The sequence below is a fragment of the Rhinatrema bivittatum genome, chromosome 4 (genome assembly GCF_901001135.1).
Source record: "Rhinatrema bivittatum chromosome 4, aRhiBiv1.1, whole genome shotgun sequence".
Lineage (NCBI taxonomy): Eukaryota > Metazoa > Chordata > Amphibia > Gymnophiona > Rhinatrematidae > Rhinatrema > Rhinatrema bivittatum.
Window position 1 is genome coordinate 140738867 of NC_042618.1, and position 15009 is coordinate 140753875.

General features: G+C 44.5%; 1 protein-coding gene across 1 annotated transcript in view; it reads right to left on the bottom strand.

Moving 5' to 3' along the window:
• Positions 1–15009, bottom strand: part of TTC6 (tetratricopeptide repeat domain 6) — an 832741-nt gene that overhangs the window by 613782 nt on the left and 203950 nt on the right. The window contains exon 7 of the mRNA XM_029598902.1: positions 12752–12911. Coding sequence (XP_029454762.1) covers positions 12752–12911 — 160 coding nt within the window. The remainder of the gene's footprint in view (positions 1–12751; positions 12912–15009) is intronic.

Consider the following 15009-nt stretch of genomic DNA (forward strand, 5'->3'; position numbering starts at 1 on the left):
TGCTGTAAATGAAAATGTACATTGTTCAGTGCTATTAGCTATCTTGCCCTTGCAGAATGTGATAAACTAAGAAAACTGATGAATTTAAAACAGTGCACTACTTGTCTTTGTGAATAAAGTGCTCACTGTTTGGAAAGCCTAACTTTCTGGCGATGGTGTTTAATTGTGTGGTGTAAATCTTTATAGTGGGTATGGGTAAAGGTTTGCTCTCAACACGACCTTGCACGCTCCAATGCCTTGACACACAAAAAATGTGCATTTATGGAGCAAGCAAGACCATAAGGGCTATGTCATTACAAGGAAAGTTCAGTGTAAGCTGGTTAAGAAGAGATCCAGAGGTAAATAAGAAGACCCTTACTATTGGCCTTCACTATAGCCTCTTGTTGGCTTTTTCAAGTGTCATATTGTTAGATAATTTCTAGTTACATGGCCCTTTTTGTGACCAGCCCTGTACCTTAAAAAGCAACACATGATATAGTGTGTATGTATAGGCTGGGTGGTGTCATGGGTGAACTTAAGAGTGTTCCTGACCCAGAGGTTTTTTTTCTGTTCACTTAGTTCAGCCAGGAGTGCAAGGGTATGTGACCACATACATTTATAGCTTACACTGTAAACCGCAAAGTTGTGTACTTACTTTGTGTTCTTAAGAAGGCATGCCCTGTGTATTGAAAGGGTCCCAGGTCTGTACATTCTTAGAGGCAATGTTGCTAGCAAGGTGTCCAGAAATGCCATACACAGAATTACTAAGTACTATTGGCAGTCAATTTAGTATTTCCATGTGTTTTCAGAATTCTTTGCTTTCCCCCCAGGGAACAGTGTTTTGACGTCGCTTCATCGGTGGAAGTATGCATATATGCTGCTATGTGTCTTTTCAATATGTTTTTACACATAGCAACATGCATACTTCCTGACAATGAAGGCACGCCAAAACACCGTTCACTGGGGGGCAACCAAAGATTAGTCTGAAGACATGCAAATGCTCAATGTACTCCCATTGTGACTTACTAAGTGTGTACATGGAATTTATACACAAATTCCTTGCAACATTGCCTATAAAAATGTGCAGCCCTGGGAACCTAAACTACAAACCCCATGTGTTCTTACCAATTGTAATATACTGTCATTTAACCTTCTTACACATCCTTTCTGGTGTTAGGGTTGGTACACACTCTCAGATGATGCTTTTAAAGTAGGGATGATGAGTGAGGTACTACCATATGCTGTAAAATGGGCATGGGAAATCAGCAGAGGCCCTAGAAGGCTGTTACAGCTGATGGATACCGGGTGATACCCCAGTACAGGTCTGACTTTGGTATATGTACGCAATCTGAAAGGAAAGCCTTAAATTACATGTAATAAAATGGCCCCCAAGGCAGGACAGTACAGGCATGGCAGGCTATTTGCGGAAGTCTGTTTTGAGGACAGCACCAGCAGCACACCTCCTTGTCCTGTGCTCTGCACCTCTGCAGATGGTGTAGCACACAGCAATCAGTCTAAATATCAAAATCACAGAACATATAGAAAGACATGGTTTAATGGAACAAAGTCAGCATGGCGTTGAGGTCCTCCGGCAGATCTCGAGCCGCAATCTCATCCTTAATGCATCCGGAGAGGCCTTCCAGGAAGATGGCCTTAAGACTACCATCTTGCCAACCTACTTCCTGGGCTAAAGTCTGAAACTCCATTGCGTAATCTGCCAAGGAGCGAGCCCGCTGACGAAGTTGCAGCAAATCAGACGTAGCCGTGGCTACTCGGGCGGGCTCATCAAAGGCCTGGCGAAAGTTCGTGATGAACAGTTGTAAATCCGTTACCGATATGGGGAAAAGCCCATATCAAGGCTTTCCCATCAAGCAAGGACAGGATATATGCCACTTTCACCGCATCCGAGGGAAACTGCCGAGGCAACAAGGAGAACCGTACAAAACATTGGTTCAGGAAGCCGCAGCAGGTCCTTAAATCACCAGCGTAGCGGGAGGGTGCAGGCAGCTGGGTCACTGACGAATCTTGGTCCTAGGGTGCTGGTTCTGGGGCAGACGAGGCCCTGGCATCCAATCGGGCCGACAACTCCCCTACCGAACCAGTAAGGACTTCGAGGTATTGTTGTTGATACTGCAGCTGCTGGGCCAACCCTGGCAGATCCAAGGGAACAGGCACATCCGCCGAGTCCATGGCCTTGCAATCTGTTGTGGGAGTCTCAGTTTAGTGGACCCTTGGGCCGACCTGCTGGAGACTGGGAATAGATGGTCAATGTCTCTAATGAATAGCAGGCCGGGAGGCAGATGTTCAGGCGGGACGTCGATGTTCTTCACCCTGGAAGCTGGTACTCCCCCGGGAGGAGCAAGTAGGAGCCCAACCACTGGGACTTAGGTGGCTTCACCCTTGAAAGCCGAAGCCCCCCCGGGAGGAGCCCCTAGGGGCCCAGCCACTGGGACTTCGGCGGGTTGTGGATCAGGACAGGTAACTGGAACCAGACTAGGACAGTAGCAATACTGTAACTGGGTTCGGGTTCTGGTACCAGGCAGGAACTGTAGCAAAGCTTGCGTATTAGAACCAGGCAGGAACTGTAGCAAAGCTCGGGTACTGGAACCAAGCAGGTACTGTAGCAGGCAGGCAGGAACCAAGCAGGTACTGTAGCAGGAACGGAACAACGAAGCGAAGCGAGTCACTCTGGGGCACAGCGCAACAGGAAACCGGGAAGCTAACCAGTTGCAAGGCAAGGACTGGATGGCCGCGGCCGGCTTATCAAGGCCGCAGCATCTGACGTCAGGAACTGGGCGGAGTCACCACTGGTGGGAAACAGGCTAGGAAGGCGCCCAAGTGGCGTGCGCGCGCGCCTAGGAGCAGGGCATCCTCAGGAACCTTAGCGACGGCGCAGCCCCAGTGGGGACGCCGCCAAACAGGCCGCAAGCCCGGACTCCGGAGGCGGGAGCAGCTCCGGGAACAAGGTGGTAAGGGCCTGGCCGCGGTGCTCGCAACCAGAACTGCAACAGTAACTCCAATATTTAAAAAGGGCTCCAGGGGCGATCCGGGAAACTACAGACCCGTTAGCCTGACTTCAGAGCCTGGAAAAATAGTGGAAAGAGTTCTAAACATCAAAATCACAGAACACATAGAAAGACATGGTTTAATGTAACAAAGTCAGCATGGCTTTACCCAAGACAGGTCTTGCCTCACAAATCTGCTTCACTTTTTTGAAGGAGTTAATAAACATGTGGATAAAGGTGAACTGGTAGATGTAGTATACTTGGATTTTTCAGAAGGCGTTTGACAAAGTTCCTCATGAGAGGCTTCTAGGAAAAGTAAAAAGTCATGGGATAGGTGGCGATGTCCTTTCATGGATTGCAAACTGTCTAAAAGATAGGAAATAGAGAGTAGGATTAAATGCACAATTTTCTTAGTGGAAGGGAGTGGGCAGTGGAGTGCCTCAGGGATCTGTATTGGGACTCTTACTTTTCAATATATTTATAAATGATCTGGAAAGAAATACGACGAGTGAGATAATCAAATTTGCAGATGAATCAAAATTGTTCAGAGTAGTTAAATCACAAGCAGATTGTGATAAATTGCAGGAACACCTTGTGAGACTGGAAAATTGGGCATCAAAATGGCAGATGAAATGTAATGTGGATAAGTGCAAGGTGATGCATATAGGGAAAAATAACCCATGCTATAGTTACACAATGTTAGGTTCCATATTAGGTGCTACAACCCAAGAAAGAGATCTAGGCGTCATAGTGGATAACACATTGAAATCGTCAGTTCAGTGTGCTGCGGCAGTCAAAAAAGCAAACAGAATGTTGGGAATTATTAGAAAGGGAATGGTGAATAAAACGGAAAATGTCATAATGCCTCTGTATCGCTCCATGGTGATACCGCACCTTGAATACTGTGTACAATTCTGGTCGCCGCATCTCAAAAAAGATATAATTGCGATGGAGAAGGTACAGAGAAGGGCTACCAAAATGATAAGGGGAATGGAACAACTCCCCTATGAGGAAAGACTAAAGAGGTTAGGACTTTTCAGCTTGGAGAAGAGATGGCTGAGGGGGATATGATAGAGGTGTTTAAAATCATGAGAGGTCTAGAAGGGGTAGATGTGAATCGGTTATTTACTCTTTCGGATAATAGAAAGACTAGGGGGCACTCCATGAAGTTAGCATGTGGCACATTTAAAACTAATCGGAGAAAGTTCTTTTTTACTCAACGCACAGTTAAACTCTGGAATTTGTTGCCAGAGGATGTGGTTAGTGCAGTTAGTATAGCTGTGTTTAAAAAAGGATTGGATAAGCTCTTGGAGGAGAAGTCCATTACCTGCTATTAATTAAGTTGACTTAGAAAATAGCCACTGCTATTACTAGCAACGGTAACATGGAATAGACTTAGTTTTTGGGTATTTGCCAGGTTCTTATGGCCTGGATTGGCCACTGTTGGAAACAGGATGCTGGGCTTGATGGACCCTTGGTCTGACCCAGTTTGGCATGTTCTTATGTTCTTACTTCCCTGGGATGTCTTGGAAGTGGCCTTGGGTCCTGTTCTGGTTGTTCATCTTCCACTTGTCGTCGCGTATGGCAAGGCTGGCCAGGCATGAAGAATGCATGTACCAGTACAATTGGCACTCACCAAAAGAAGTCAGGAAGCTATACCCCCTAAAAAGAGCAGTTTTTATTGGTCCAGGAATGCTTGGTAGGTGTGTTTGTATTGATTGCAGTTTTTATTGCAGCGATACGTGCCATAATAATACCGTTACTAACCCACGATATTGTGCGAAATGTATCGCGCAGTGTGCTACCACCCCCTTCTTTACATTAACCCCGCCCAAACACTTCCCACTTCAACATAAAACTATTTTTTGCATACGCATTTTGCAATATGCTGTTAGCGCACGTGATAATGCCGTAATGTGTGCGCTAATGGCGTATCACATTTTGATGAATGACCTTATAAGAGAGCAAACTGCCACAGAAATGCAAAGTCAGCTGGTACTTTCTACCCATAGATCTTGTACCAATTTCCGTTTGAAAATTACCAAAGAAAAAAGAACTGCACATCTCTGTACCTCCTTTTTTGCAGATATAGAGACCCCTTGGGATCTCTAGAAGGAGGTACCATAGTGTTAGGACCTGTAGGGAGCACACCACTTTGCAATAGCACTCCTGTGAAGTTGCTACAGTGGTAGTCTCCTGCCTGCTCAACAATAGGTGGGGGTTAGAGATAAAAGCAAGTTTGCTTACCGTAAACGGTGTTTCCGTAGATAGCAGGATGAATTAGCCATGCTGTCTGGGAGCGTCTCGGGACCGGACAGTAGGCAGAGTTTTCTCAGTTAGTACAGGGTTTTGAACTTTGGTGAGCTTCCTGCGCGATTGCATTGTTAGTTCTGTCTCTTGTAGCCAAGCGAGTTGTACTTGGAAAACGTTTTTTGGTAGAATCTGTAGACTGTCTAGGGAGGTGAGAAGGGATCACATGGCTAATTCATCCTGATATCTACAGAAATATCGTTTACGGTAAGCAAACTTGCTTTTTCCCATCGATAGCAGGGCTGAATTAGCCATGCTGTCTGGGAGTCCCAAGCTCCCGGGTTGTGTCCATGTATTAAGTTTTTATGAGTTGAGGACACTACCCTTCAATAAAGGTAGACAGTCTTATTCTGTATTTAGGGTTGACAGAACTGCTGAACCCAGAGCTGCATCGGAAGATGCTTGCTGTCCAATACAGTAGTGAGATGTGAAAGTATGAAGAGAAGACCAAGTTGCCACTTTGCAGATGTCCAGTAGCGGAACTCTTTTTAAATGCACAACAGAAGCTGCTGTTGCTCGTATCTGGTATGCTTTTGGTTTGTTCCATAGAACGTTTATTGTAGCAGAATTCAATGCATTGGGATAACCAACTAGCAATGGTTCTTTTAGAGACAGGCTGGTTTGGATTATTAGGGTTAAAGGAGAGGAACAATTGAGATGGTCTTCCTTGAGATTGAGTCCTTTGTTTGTAATAAGCTAATGCTCTTTTACAGTCTAAAGAATGCAGAAGCTTGTCTCGGTCATTATGATGAGGTTTAGGTTTGAAGATTGGCAATGTAATTGACTGGTTTATGTGGAAAGCCGATACTACTTTAGGAAGAAAAGTAGGATGAGGCTGAAGAGTGACCTTATCATGGTAAATTTCTAAATAAGGAGAATAGTGAACAAGGCTTGTAGCTCACTTACTCTCCATGCTGATGTGATGGCCACTAGAAATACAGTTTTCCATGTTAGATATTTAATGTGGCATGAATCTAATAGCTCGAAAGGAGGCAGCATTAGTTGTTCAAGGACTATATTGAGATTCCATGGTATAGGTGGCTTTGACACCGGTGGCCATAGACGTAGCATGCCCCGCATGAATCTGGAGATCAACGGATGGTTGGAAATGGGAAGTCCATTATGAGAGTGGTGGAAAGTTGCAATAGCGCTAACATGCACACGAACAGAAGCCAACGCTAAACCAGCCAGGTAGAGTATATGGAGATACTCTAGGAGTTGCATGGCTGTTGATGAGAAAGGGTCTAGTTGACACAGTTTGCACCATTCTGTGTAATGATGCCACTTTCCTGCATAGTTACATCTGGTTAAAGGTTTCCTGGATGCAATGAGACTGTCTTCAAGTTGAGATGGCATACCCAGGTGGCTTAATAAATGCCTTTCAACCTCCAAGCTGTCAGGTGGAGGGAACAATGCATTGGATGAAGGAGGGACCCCCCTTCCTGAGTCAACAGACATGGATGGTTCTCCAGTGGAATTGGTGGGCGAATGGAGAGTCGCATGAGATACAGATACCAGGGTTGCCTTGGCCATGCTGGAGCTATGAGGATCATATCCGCTGTGTCTCGGATGCATTTTTGAATTGTCCTTGATATTAACAGAATGGGAGGGTAAGCATAGAGCAAGCCCTCCGTTCATGGGATGAGAAAAGCATCTGGAGCATGATGAAGTTTGCTTGGGTAAATGGAGCAAAATGTTTGTGTCTGACAGTTGTTCTCTGTGGCAAAGAGATCTATTATCGGGTTGCCCCAGCGTTGAAAGATTCTTGTTGCTACTTCTCAATTCAAAGTCCATTTGTGTGGATGAAAAATTCTGCTGAGGCGATCCGCCGTGACATTGTCTAAACCTGGGAGGTAAGTGACTTGCATTGAAACTTTGTTTGCTATTGCCCACGTCAGTATTCGAAGTGTTTCCCAATAGAGAATCCATGAACATGACCCTCCTTCCTTGTTTATGTAGAGCATGGCGACTTGGTTGTCTGTGTATACCATGAGATGCTTGCCCCAAACTTGAGGGGAGAAGATTTGAAGCTCTTTCCAAATGGCTAGAAGTTCCAAATGGCTCGAAGTTCTGTTGTGTGCTCTCCTGAGGAGACCAGAGACCTTGAGTCTTAAGGTTGCTCAGTTGGGCTCCCCAGACCCTCCTGGATGCATCCGTTGTGAGTGTAAGTTGATGGGGTGGTAACCGGAAAGGTGGTCCCGAGGTCAGGGTGTTGGTGTTTTTCCACCATCGAATGTCGATGCGTATTTGAGGTGTAAGTTGTATCCTGGTTGAGAGGGGTTGAAAGTATTGAGACCATTGATCCTTTAGTCCCCATTTTAGGCGGCGCATGTGTAGTCTCGTGTAGAGAACTACATGGATAGCTGCCGTCATATGACCCAGTAGCTGGAGGACTTGCCGTGCCGAAGTATGTGATCGGTTGCATAGACATCGAGCTAGTGAGGATAGAGTTTGAATCCTGTCCTGCGGAAGGTATGCTCTCTGTTGTGTTGTATCGAGCGCTCCAATGAACTGTAGTGTTTGGGTCAGTTGCAGGTTGGACTTCTCGTAATTTCTTATGAAGCCCAATGTCTGAAGGCAATTGATTGTTTGGAATGTGTGATTCCGTAGAGTAACCTGATCCGAGGCTACTAAAAGCCAGTCATCCAGATACGGAAAAATCTGGATCTGAGGTTGTCTGAGGTGAGCCACCACCACCGCTAAACATTTTGTGAACACTCTTGGGGCCGAAGATAGGCCAAAGGGTAGAGCTTTGTATCGATAGTGGCTGTTCTGAGCTTGAAAGCAAAGGTACTGCCAGGAAGAAGGGTGCATGGGTATATGGGAGTATGCATCCTTCAAGTCTATGGAACATAGCCAGTCGGGCTGTAGGAGGGAAAGAATAGTCTTGAGAGATATCATTTTGAATTTTTCTTTTTGAATGTGTTTGTTGAGATTCCGTAAGTCTAAGATGGGTCGAAGACCTCCGGACGTTTTTGGAATGAGAAAATAATGGGAGTAGAATCCCTGATTTTCCTGTGACATTAGAATTATTTGAATTGATTTTTGGCTTTGTAGATTTTGTAACTGTTCTTGAAGGTACAGTGAGTGGGTTGATGTATTTTGGGGGGGAGGGAATATGAGGGAGGCATGTATCTGGTAGCCTTCCCTTATGATGTTCAGGACCCAGCAATCCGAGGTAATTGCATCCCAATTGGCATAAAATAGCTGGAGGTGATCTCCTATGTATGGTGGTAGAGGTGGCTCGGGATAGCTCAAAAAGATGAAGTCTGTTTTTGAGGGGGTGCTGGTGCTGGCATTTGTGGTCGTTGTTGACGAGTTTGTCCACAGGATTGATGAGTCTGAGATTGGTATCTCTGATGGGAATAATTCTGCTTTTGATAGGTATTGTATGGTTTAAAGAGTGCCCTTGAGTAGGATTTCTTCCTGAATGAAGGATAACATTTTCTGGACGAGGTATGGGGGTCCATAGGAGATGTGAGTGACAGTACCGCGGTACTCTGTTCTTTAAGAAGAGTAATGGTTTCCCCAAACTTCTCACCAAAGAGATTGTCTCCTAGACATGGTATGTCCATTAACTTATCATGAACGTCTTCTCTAATTGCGCTCGCTCTCAACCATGCCATTCGTCTTGCTGCTATAGCTGTAGCCGAAGACCTTGAGGAAGACTCAAACGATTCATATACAGATCGAAGTAGATGGTGAAGCCCTTCTTCCATGTCTGTAAATGGTTGTGGTAGGGTGTTATCAGAGGCTAACCATAAGGGACGTAATCTCTGAAGACATTCAAATAAATACTGGATTACATAAAACTGATGGTGTTGAATTTTTGTTGCTAGCATGGACGAATGGTATACCTTACGGCCAAAGTCATCCATAGACTTATGGTCCTTCCCTGGTGGTGAATTGGCATGAAGTTTTGACCTTTTCGCCTTTGATAGTGCAAATTCCACTACTATTGAGTTGTGTGGCAATTGTGTGGAATTGTAAATTGTTTAATTACGCATACGGTACTTTAAGTCCATTTTCCTCCATGTGGCTGTGGTGGTAAAAGGTTTCTCCTGCATTTTATGAAGAACTGTATCCAGCACTGTATGTGGTGGTACAGCTGTTGGCTCTGGAGGCATTTCGAATATTTTCAGTATTCCAAGAACCTCCGACCTAGGATCAGAGATCTTTCCCGTCTCAATATTTAAAAGAGAGCCTACTTTCTCGATGAACTTTGCGTAGGACAAGTCTTCGGGAGGGGAATAAGGTTCTGGGAGACTTTCTGGAGGGTCAGATGGGAATCCTGTAGATGAACCAGGGGACGATGTCCATGGCAAGTCTGGAGAGTCTGGTCGATCAGCGATTGGAGATGGTGCTGATGGCTGAGACAGAAGGAGTGGAGTTGGTGATGCAGATGGTGAAGGCTGAGAAGGCGCAAGTGAAGGCTGAGAATGTGCTGTGCTTAAATCTTGGAAAAAAGTATTTAATGCCTGCAAAATGTGCAACATCGCTTTAGATGCGAGAGGTTGTGCAGGTCCATGAAATGGACCTGGTCCTGGAGGCATTGCTGCTCTGAGCAAGTCTTGAGGAGTCAGGTCTGAGTTATGGAGAAGACGAGGGGATTGTGGTCTACTAACCGAAGACCCATCAGAATCAGAACCCTCGCTAGAGGTATCAGAGTCATGGACAGAGACTAGTTCCACATGCTGGTCAGAATCTGTCTCACTAAGTTTTGAAGATGTTAGATGCTTAGTTTTTTGTGACTTTTTAAGATATTCCTGAATTAGCAGTGTAGGCTGCATCAAGACTGGTGTCATGTGCGTCGGAATTCGAGGTTGAATCGATAGCTTCGCACGTTTTGAGTCATGATGCTTCGCTGCGTCGTGTGGCATACATGCTGTACGCTTAGATGCACCTTTGTGCGCCGATTGGTGCACCGATGCATCGTGCATGCAGTTGTGTGCCGATGTTATGTGTGCACATCTGTGCGCCGGTGACTTGTGCGTGGAGCTGCACGCCGATGTCTTGTGCGCGGAGCCATGCGCCGTTACATCGTGCGCCGACTTGTGCGCCAATGAGTTGTGCGCCGGGCTATGTGACGATGCACCATGCATGCATCCCAGCGCCGATGCGCCGTCCTGCTTCGGCCGATTTGATTTTTTATGACCCGACTTCTTCGGTGTCAGTGAGCGGGATCGAGTGGGTTCAGTGAACTGAAACCCACGCGGCTCATGAGGGGATTTCTGTGAAAGAGGAGTTGCGGCCTCAACTCCCTTCACTGGCCCTGGTGGATTGACCAACCTGGCCAAGGCACCCTCTAGCGAAGCAGACCTTTTAGACGGAGACTTCTTCGGTCTCTTCGACGATCCCGGCAAAGACTGTGTGGACGATATCTTTAGACTTGCAATTTTTTCTGCACGCTTCCTTTGGGCCCTGGGGAAATATGACCACAGTCCCGGCATGAGACTTGGTCGTGTTCTGGTCCCAGGCATATATAGCAGTAATTATGTCCATCTGTAATGGACATAATTTTACCTCATTGGCAGTACTTAAATCCTGATGGCTTAGGACCCATCACTGCCCATAAGAAATGAAGAAAAAACAAAATTTGAGAAAAAATCTCTTCAGAGACGAGGAGGAGAAAAAACCCCGCGTGCAGAGTGCACGCGGAAAAAAGAGACTGAGGTAACAAGGCAATCACACGGGAAGCTCGCCGCACAGCCGTACAGAGTTCAAAACTCTGTACTAACTGAGAAAACTCTGCCTACTGACCGGTCGCGAGACGCTCCCAGACAGCATGGCTAATTCAGCCCTGCTATCGACGGGAAAATGTGGCATTTTTGTTTGGAGTTTGAAGAGAGAGGATCTTTTGCTTTGTTCCCATGTCCCAGGGTAGTTGGGCCTTATACCAATGGCTGTACAAAACAAGAAGTGAGACTGTACTTTTCTAGTTCACAACCTGGATAGTAAGTGTGTTTCAGTATTTTTTGATTTAAGGATTTTTTAACTTTCATTTTCTAGATTTTTTCTGGATCCCCTAGTTCTACTCAGGGAGGGAATCTCCCTGTTCTGGGAATGCCTAGGAAGAGAAAACCTATTTTTTCCATCTCATATTCAGTGGATGGAAGGGATAACTATGTTGTCTTTTTGATGAAGCTTGTGGAGATTTTTGTGAAATCTATCTTTTTGGTTTTAGGGGAAAGTTTTCTGCCAACTTTTCTGCCCAGAAGTAGGGAAGGAAAGGAATGTTCCCTGTTGTGTACTGTTTGAGACTTCCTACCAGAAAGATCCAGTTAACATCTGAGGAGAAAGTGGAAGAGTTCAAAGGATTTCATATGGACATACACTCAGGAGTCTCTGCCCCTTTAGAGAGTAAAGGACTGGGAAAACTGGAGTCTGTTGAAGTATTTCCTCAGGTATTTTTGCTGATTTATGGAAGGGAGAGCCTTACTTTTTATACTTTGAAAGGAAGGATATCCTAGGATCTATAACACTTAGGGACACTTATACAGATAAGCAGAACTGAGATTTTGGACAATTCATAGATGTAACTAAGATAAACTGTGTTTGATACCAAGATATAACCACTGAAGAAGTTCTGCAGTCATCATATGTTTTGGAACACCCTGTTTGAGTGACTAGCTTACTTATTTGAAATTGCCTGGTAAAGAAAAATCCCAAAATGACTGATTACACCCAGTGGAAAGGGTTTCCCCTTGCACCTTGGGCCCTGGAGGTTATTGACCTCTACTTTCTGAGAACCACCCATGAGATTGTTGAGAGTGAGTAAGGACTTAGCCCTAGGACTGAATGTAACCCCTGCCTTCTCAGTGCAAACTAAAAGAGTTGCTACAAGCAGATATATGTTCCACAAAGTTACAAACATACTTTTGAATATGTAAAAGTACGTGCGTAATTGAAAGCCTCCCACAACCTCGCCTACAGGAATATCTCTTTTCACCACAGGGGAAATTATGGGCCAGATTTTCAAAGGGGTACACGCGTAAGATACGTGCGTACTCCCCAAAAACCTGCCCGAAGTTCCCCCAGCGTGCGCCAAGCCTATGTTGAGTAAGCCCGGCGGCGCGCGCAAGGTAATAACGGGAGAGGGGACTCTCCACCGGATCCCGACAGATGGCTCCCAGCTCTCCTCTCACTCCCCAGCCGGGTTATTTTATAACAGGCGTGCATATATGCACACAAGTTACAAAATAGCTGCATCTCTAAGCACAGGCCAACACATGCATGCATATGTGCGCCCGCATACTGGTTTGAAAGTTATCTTCCCTGTAAATAGGGCTTTATGTCTTTCTGGAGATACAAATGATGCACTCTAAAATGAAGACTTTCACAAAAAGATGAATATATATCATACATTTCTAATTCCATTCAGGGTATTTGAGCTTGCGAAAAATTTTTGCTTGCTTAAGTTTTTCTCTTTTTCATGTGTAAGAAGAATGACATCTTACTTTTTCCCCCACGAGCTCCATCTGTACGCCTTCAACATACTGTTCAGCTAATCCCTGCCATTCATCCATGTTTTCAGGTCTTCGAGGGGGCAAAACATGAATGCTATCCTTCAAATTTTGCTCCAACAATTCTGATACATGAATTCCTTCATGGAGAATTCTGTAATAGGAACAAATGACAAAAAATGAGAATTGTAAGTGTAACATGATAAGAGCACAGAGATTTTGGAAACCCATATATATGTAAGATAATAGTTGCACTAACAACTCAAAAAAGCACAGCACGACAATTCTTATGGAAACTGTGAGTCAACTGAATACTCAAAACCAACCACAAATTTCCCAGTTATCAAATCAATATATTGACGCTTACAAATTGACCATCATAATAGGCATCATTGTGTAATGCTATACAGCTTTTTTCTCACTTTGCCTTACATTTAATCATTGGTCAGTCCAAGAATATGAACAAAACTTTTTAAAATATTTTTTAGTGTGCTCCGTGAATACTTCATCCGTGAAATTAAAATAATCATGAGATAATAGTTGCAGACATCAGATATCATTTTGACTGAAAATATAAAAGATAGGGCCTGAAGTTTCTCCCAAAATATCGGGCCGATACAGTAAAAACCACGGGAGAGCCGGCGCTCCGAGGCGAGCGCCCGTTCTCCCAACGCGCGCCCAGGCCACTCTCCTGGGCGCACAATCGAGTATTTAAATGAGGGCCCACGGTAAAAGGAGGCGCTAGGGACACTACCGCGTCCCTAGCGCCTCCTTTTTGACAGAAGTGGGGGCTGTCAGCGGGTTTGACAGCAGACACTCAATTTTACCGGCGTCGGTTCTCAAACCTGCTGACAGCTATGGGTTCGGAAAATGGACGCCGGCTAAATTGAGTGTCTGTCTTCCAACCCGCGAGCCGCGGGCAGATTAAAAAATTTTTTTTTTAATTTAAAATTTTTTTTAAATTTTGGGGCCTCCGACTTAATATCGCTATTAATATCGCTATTAATATTACCTTTGGGCAGGCGTTAATTTCTGAAAGAAAAATTTGCAGCTTTGCTGCACATTTTACTTTCTGTATCACGCGGGAATAACTAATAGGCCCATCAATATGCATTTGCATGTTGCAGGCGCTATTAGTTTCGGGGGGGTTTGCCGCGCGTTTTCGACGCGCTATTACCACTTACTATATAAGAGGTAAAAATAGCGCATCGAAAACGCGCGGCCAAACCGGGGCTAAAGGTGCGCTCAGCCGAGCGCACCATACTGAATCGGCCCGTACGGGAGAAAACACTGGACAAATCAAACCTTTAATTTTATTTATTAGTTATAGTCACCTCACTTATGATGTTACAAAGATCAAGACTAGCTTGTAAAAATACATTTTTTCCCTAAACCAGGGCTCAAGATATATTATTATATATAGGAGTAAAGAATCAAAACTGGGTGCCATTGCTTAAACTTCATGGGTACTTTTTCTTCATTCTGGGCATCTCTGCAGGGTTTGCACCAATAATCAAAGAAAAGAACAAATATTTATGGGCACAATACTACGCGCATATATGCCTTCCTGAAGCTCACCTTACCCTCAGAAATGCCTACAAAGTGCACAGGTAAAAGTATAGGCATTTTTGATATATGCATATATTTTCACATGTAGAGGGTGGGTAATAATCAAACAGCCCATTCCCACGTGTAAAACAGCATTTTACCTGCAGAAACATTATTGATTAATGCCCTGCCCTGATATATAAAGACATATCCCAACCTCTTTTCCTATTATATTATCGCATGAGTTCAAATTTACTTTTTTATTTAGTAATACTTGATTACATGCTCATCTTTTCAGCCCAGAATGAGTTACAATAGACATAATCATCCAAAATGGTGATCTATGCCACAATTAAAATTTAACAATTAATACTTTACTAACCTCCAAATTACCCCAGCATCTCCTTGCCCCACTATCGCCCTTCAGTCCATCAACCCATCACACCTACCTCCCATATCCTATATCACCTATAACCTCACCACCCCACCCCGATTTCACAACTAAATATGAATTTTCACATACAGTATATTTAATTGACCTCTTCTCATGAAGAAACCCCAAATGCTTCTCCAAAAAGCCATGATTGCAACTTCATTAGCACACCTCTCTTAAGGCAGAAAGTAAATTCTATCCTATATATGATCTTTATCATTCATGCCTCTTAGAAGAGAAATTAGCCTACTGTTTAGCATTATGGACTGGG